Source organism: Mycetomoellerius zeteki, unplaced genomic scaffold (assembly GCF_001594055.1).
Source record: "Mycetomoellerius zeteki isolate Tzet28-1 unplaced genomic scaffold, Tzet1.0 scaffold523, whole genome shotgun sequence".
Taxonomy (NCBI): domain Eukaryota; kingdom Metazoa; phylum Arthropoda; class Insecta; order Hymenoptera; family Formicidae; genus Mycetomoellerius; species Mycetomoellerius zeteki.
In genome coordinates, this window is record NW_017257527.1 from 37,269 (window position 1) to 43,598 (window position 6,330).

General features: G+C 33.4%; 1 protein-coding gene across 4 annotated transcripts; it reads right to left on the minus strand.

Annotated features, from left to right (window-relative positions):
- Positions 1-2,961: 2,961 nt before the first annotated feature.
- On the minus strand, positions 2,962-6,042 carry LOC108727754 (putative cyclin-dependent serine/threonine-protein kinase DDB_G0272797/DDB_G0274007). 4 transcript variants are annotated; one of them, XM_018455989.1, is made up of 3 exons: positions 5,851-6,042; positions 4,028-4,513; positions 2,962-3,973 (listed from the first exon to the last, which is right to left on the minus strand). In XM_018455989.1, exons 1-3 carry the CDS (start codon positions 5,922-5,924, stop codon positions 3,790-3,792), a joined length of 744 nt encoding a protein of 247 aa, XP_018311491.1. In that variant the 5' UTR covers positions 5,925-6,042; the 3' UTR covers positions 2,962-3,789. The 4 variants fall into 4 exon arrangements, with proteins under 4 accessions (XP_018311491.1, XP_018311490.1, XP_018311489.1 ...); XM_018455988.1 differs by having other exon boundaries at positions 4,025-4,513; XM_018455987.1 differs by having other exon boundaries at positions 2,962-4,499; positions 5,851-5,913.
- Between the last annotated feature and the right edge of the window lie 288 nt (positions 6,043-6,330).

Below are 6,330 nucleotides of genomic sequence, written 5' to 3' on the forward strand. Positions count from 1 at the left end.
TTAAAATTAGCTCGTTTGATTATAGAGAATAATAGTTTTTTTTATTTAATTGAAGGGAAAGATTGAAACTTGTATAAAACTTTTTAAGGTGTTATCCAATGTTACTTTTACTGCTGTTTTTAAAAAACTATTATATATATACTTATATTTTTTAATTTTTTTTTAATTAAATTTTTCTAAATTTTCGATTTCAATTTTTATAAAAGAAAATTGAATTACAAAGTTTCCTGACTAAGAATTGAAGATAGTACAAGGCTGTATTCGAAATATTTTCGAGCAATTAATATACGAGAATGAATTATCTTTTATCGTCGGGCAAACCAAAGCTTTCTCTTTTTTTATAGAGTATTCTCAAGTTTTCTGAGAGATTTGTATATATTTTTTAGTATATAAGAATCCCTAATTTTTTAGATGTCATGAAATTGTAATCTGATAACTCACTCAAAAAATATGGCAATGGTGTAGAACAACCTTGTTGTTGTAATCACGGCGAACTCTTAACGATCGAATATATCAGTACTTAATAGGTGTTCTTGCCTATAGAAATAATTAAGTTAATTATATGTACATAATGTGACGCAATTATTTTTGAATCTACCATTTCTGTGATTAATTGTAATATGTGTTGTCGATGTAATTGCGAAAGATCTCACAGACAGCGAGATAAGAGATTTACTGGAAAAATGATAGAAAAGTATAACTTACGAGATCCTGTATATTTTGCTCGTGACCCTAAAACTTGGTGATGAATTCTGCGATGACGCTTATTCATACGTGTCGCTTTCGCATTTTCTACACGCCAAAGTAATCATTCACAAATTTTTGCTACTGTTTAGAGATGAAGTGCCTGTGAAACATTCATTCGCGGAAATAAAGAGAAAGAAATATATATGTATATATTATAAAAATATATATATGTATAAAAAAACGAAAGTCTATATTTTCATTCATGATGCAACGGTGAGTTATCAATACGCACTCAGTTTACGTAGATAATGGATCTGAAGAACAGAATGTTGTATCCATAAGCGTCTAATAAAACAATGTCACGTGCCTATCATGTCTTATGTCTCCACCATGTGCTAAACCTATTAAAAACATCTCAAGAAATCTTCATTCTTTTAAGTGGAAAGTTAATTTTCACATATCACTTTAATTCTGTAATTATTTCTTCTATTTAACATCTCTGAGTAACATTCCATTTACAATGGCTTGTGATTGAAGATATATTTTTTGAATAACCTTGAATGAAAAATTTTAAAGATTCATTTTTGTTTTTATCTATTTTTTGTAATAAAATAATTAAATTAAACTTCAAATATTTGCTTTTTGCTGTAGCAGTCTTTTAAAGGTATTTATGTGCTTATTAGACATATTTTATTAATATATTAGGTACAGAAGAAAATACAAATTAAGTAAGACATTGTTTCAGCACAGCTGAACCATTTATTGGCAACCTGTTAGAAATCCTCAGAAATGAGGAGCCTCTTTTCGAGTTACAGTTTAGATAAACTCTTAGTTTTCTCACACTGTTTCTCTTATTTTGATCTATTATCATAATTATTTATTATCCTTTTTCCAACAGACAATTAACATATTAATAAAACACTGTTTAACCATTTAGAGTGGAAAGTAAACATCTAGTTTGTTACGATCCTTCTATTTTGTTTCAATCTATTATCGCAATTACTTCTTCATTAGAACGAGTAATATATTACTAAACAACTTTTCCATCATTCACCATATCTACAAATATTGTAATTACATCTGATTTAAGAGCATCGAATTTGTCTCATCAATCGCAGTATAAGGAGAAATGTAAAATAAAGATTTATATCTTATAAAAAAGAGATATAATCAAGTAATTGCGCTTGGATCACTCCTAAATTCACAAAAACGCATGGAAGTACTATTGTGTCAGGTATATAGGATGTTTCTTCGCATGTGGGTATAAAGAATGCGGAAAGCAAGATGTATTCCTAATTCGTCAAATATCATGATATTTAGAGTCCGACCGAAATTTTGGTTTCAATTTCGGTTTCAGTAAAAAATCAGGGTTTCGGCCGAAATTAAAGGTTTGTCCTTTTTGGCTGAACTTTTGCACCAGTTCATCTTTCTTCCTTTACTCTCCAGGAAAAAATAAGAGGAAAAAAGACGAACTGGTGCAAAAGTTCAGCCAAAAAGAACAGGCCTTAAGAGAAAATTTCGGTGGGTAAACCGAAACTGTACAAGTTGCAACGCGTCGGTGAACGTTCGAAAAACAACTGTTCGATTTTAATTATTAACTCGTTGATTAAGCTTAAGGGGATCCTAAAGCGAAGCTCGAACTCCGACGAAATCACCAGAGGTCGTTGTTTTTCCAGCGCATCGACGTGTCTTTATATACTACCACACCAATATCTCACGTACACATACGTACAAATTTTCTAACTAATTTTTCGTATTAAGTAATCTAAACCTAATTCTAAGTAGATACTCAATATTGGTTGTTCATGTATTCCCTAGTCCAAACCGAGCTAATTTTATAGATACAAAACATTTATATAAAGCAAATATTGTTACGAATCGACGCCAGAAGCCGATAACAAAACTTAATTTTCCAACATTTTTTTTCGTTTTTCGCACGAAGTCAACTGGTTTGGACTATATTATCGCTTATATTTTAATTGTGGAGGAGTTTTAATTCTGTAAAGACAGTTAGAAAATACTTATTTAAAAAATAATCGGTAAAACGACTTTAGGATTCCATTAAGACAATTTGAGTACAAACTTTGATGTGATCCTAATAATAAATGTGATTTGATTCCTTTAAAAGTTGACGATGCAATATTATTATAGTTAGATATATATTTTAATAAAATCTTATTTTTTAAAGAGTACATATAAATTTATCATGATTTCTGAAAATCATACGGTCTCTGTAAAATTAATCAAAAAATGTCGATTTCGACTCTATCAGAAAAAAATGTGACTTATCTAAATAAAACTTACCTAAATTTCTTTTTCGACCAAAATTGAATGACAATCGAAAATCCGTTTTCGGTTTCGGTTGGAGGTCAAAATGTGGTTTCGGTCGGATTCTAATGATATTACATACTCTGTGTATTCAATCGTAAAATGTTATTTGGTACTCTCACAAACAGTATTATCAAATGTTTAGTAAATAATTAGCTAATGATGAGAAAACGAAATAACAAGAAGACATGATTTACGCGTTTATTGCGTTACAAAAGACGAATCTTAAGAAGGTCGCAACATGCGTCTGTTTTGTGCACACATTGAATAGTCTTTTGCAAATTTATATGAGACAAAGTTTCTCTTAATTAAAAGTTCCTATTCTACACATCGTATGTTTCTTCATATTGGAAGCATAAGTCGGAATTTTTTCTTTTTCCTTTATATATCTAACAATTTTTTTTGTTCGCACAATCGTTTAATTAAATATTAATAGACCTTAGAGATAAGATCTCGGTTAGTCTCATCGCTATACGCTAATGAGTTTCATTTTGTTTTTTGATAAAAGATGAAAATTCGATTCTCAAAAGGATAAGAACGAATTTAAAATTATTCGCTATCTGATCTTTTCTCCTATAATTTTTACTCTCTCACAATTTGTCTTGCCAAATTATTTCTTTCATAATTTTTGTTTATTAAAAGCGTCCGCAAGGTCTGTTAATATTTCGAGGAGATACATATTGCGCGTGTTTTCCGATTCGCAAAAAATATATAACGACTCGGCTAGAAGACAATTTCATCAACCTATTACTACATCAAATAAAGAAATAGTATTCATCTAGTTTTGGTTTGTTGTTGCTGTTGTTGTTGTTGCGCTTTGAACTGCTTATAGACTTTCTTACTCGGAAGCAACAATTGGCACAGGCCGGGCCTTTTCTTACGCTTTCTGTTTGCTGTCTGATTGTTCTCCTGATCTACCTCATTCTCGTCGTCGTTCGTGGGCGGCAGTATCTGCTGCAGCTGTTGTTGTTGTTGTTGTTGTTGTTGTTGTTGTTGCTGTTGTTGTTGCTGCTGCTGCTGCTGTTGCTGCTGCTGCTGTTGCTGCTGCTGTTGCTGCTGCCCGTTATATCGAGTTTGACAGACCAGCGTTTCCTGTGGCGTTCGTAAGGCCTCCAATTCGGCCGCGCTGCGATGCAGATCCGAGTCGTGGGCAAAAGTACAATTGTGGCCGAAACGGCAACGACCCTTCCGATAGTTCCAGCAAATCTTGCGACCGTTTATCATTTTCGTGTCATCCAACGTAGGTGTCATTTTTACATGTTTCTCCAGGATTGCGCTCTTTGCTCGCTCCGCCTCAACAAATGGATTCAGGAATACTGAAGTCCTCATTAATGTGGATGCGCTGTTGAAATCTGGCGTAGGTAATGGAAGCTTTTCTTTGGAAGCTGTTGTTTCAATTATTCTCACGTGTCCATCATTATCCCTGTTGTTCTCCTCTTTGTTATTCTCTTCTTCTTCGTCCTCTCCATCTGACTCCACCTTCTCTGCACCCTTAAAGCTAACGGTGAGGCAATATCAGATTACAAAGAACAAGCCGCATTCTGTATGTATATACCGGTTGTCGAACTCAAATGAATATGCTTGGTAAAATATCTTTTTTTTTTTCATTGTAATATTGACAATATTAAGAATGTATTCCTTAATCTTTAGGCCTGATCTACTATGTGCTTCCTGTTTCTTGCTTTTATCACTTTTTACCTCTTGCCTTTTCATGTTCATCCAATTTCTTTGTTCTCTGTCACTCGAGATAAAAGTTAATAAACTTCAGAAGAGATAAGAAACACCAGTGCCAATAAAACAGTTGCGAAAAAGAAAAAAATAAGATGTAAAAAGCAAGAAACAAGAAACAAAGAATATTTGTAGATGAAGTTTTAATAGGTGTTTCAAGAGATACCTATTAAACATAAGATATATAAACATATATAGTTGATTCTACAATGAGGTAGTTAGTAGTCCTAAGTCTTATTGGTGAATCGGTAGAGTTGGCCAACAGCCAACTTGTACGACTAAACCTACCGATTTTCTTAAGATTGACCAAATTCGACTTTATTCCTTCCCATTAATCGAACTAAATGATTTGCTGTACAATTAACAACTAGTAGATGCAAAAAATCATAGTCACCTATTTAGGTTAAAACTGGTTAAGACTTAAAATTTCCGACTACCGACTCATTGTAGAATCAACATATAAGATAACACAATGTGACACAGTAAATCATTACAGCTTATTTCTATCAATGTAGATTAACTTTAATTTTTCTCTCGGGTTAAACTCTTTACTCTTTATCTTTCTCTAACTAATTCTTATTCTAGAATTAGAAAAGGTAAAAAGTAGGTTGACTCGAAATTAAAGTTACTCTACATTGACAGAAATAAATACACATCCATATTGTTTATCAATATTAAACAAAAATGGAATGATCACTTTGCTACTGCAGGTCTGTTTTCTACAGCTAAAGTAGTATAAATTTTTTTAATTTAAAGTAAAATAGAGGTATATATACTTGACATTTGGCGAAAGTGAGAAATAAATAAAAAATATAGATAACTGTCTTTTAATGGAAAGTCTCTTAATGGAAAGCACCTAATGTGTCAAGTCTCGCGTTTGCAGGATCTGTCAAACTCAATTCTCATTTTGTAATGTGACAGATTCTGCCAGCCCTACACTAGGCAGAAATGATTGTCAACATTGTGCACTTCGCGGAAGACTTAAACTGGAGCGGAATCGCGCCTATGAGTGCAGAAAAAAAAGAAAAGAAAGTAGGGCAGAAACGATCGAAGAATTCGGAGAGCGGCTTTTACGCAACATTCCAAATTTACAACATTACAACTTACGCATTATCCGAAACGTCATCAGTCTCACCGTCCGAACCGGAGGAAGTCCCATAATCCGCAACCAAGGAAGTCATAATAACAAATATAAGTCAGTCGATTTCTACAAACTAGACGATCCTAACCGTACGATCTAATTAATCTAATCATCGCGCGAGGCTAGATCGGAACAAATACCGACCACGAGGAGGGGAGGGAAGTAGGGAATCAACAAAACCTTTGTCGGTGACAAGAAGACTAGAACAGTCTTCTTGGTCGGTGAATTCTTGACAGCGCTAGTAGCGCCATTTGATGGCACACTCCCCAACTAGAGACGAAAACCGAATCAAGGCCGCAGCACAGACTCTTGCATAACGCATAAAGCCCGAGACATAATGCGAGGGAATAGCGATAGCGATAGGAATAACACGATTTCAACCTATCAGAAACTGCGTATTCCGATATATCCGATTTCTGATAGGTTGAAATCATGTTATTCCTATC

What these genes read in the sequence shown, in the direction of transcription:
- LOC108727754 (XM_018455986.1), bottom strand. Translation starts at nt 5,924, where the DNA reads ATGACTTCCTTGGTTGCGGATTATGGGACTTCCTCCGGTTCGGACGGT. An exon ending in GATGACGTTTCGGATAATGC is followed by an intron (nt 4,514 to 5,850) that starts GTAAGTTGTAAT and finishes CCTCACCGTTAG; the next exon opens with CTTTAAGGGTGCAGAGAAGG.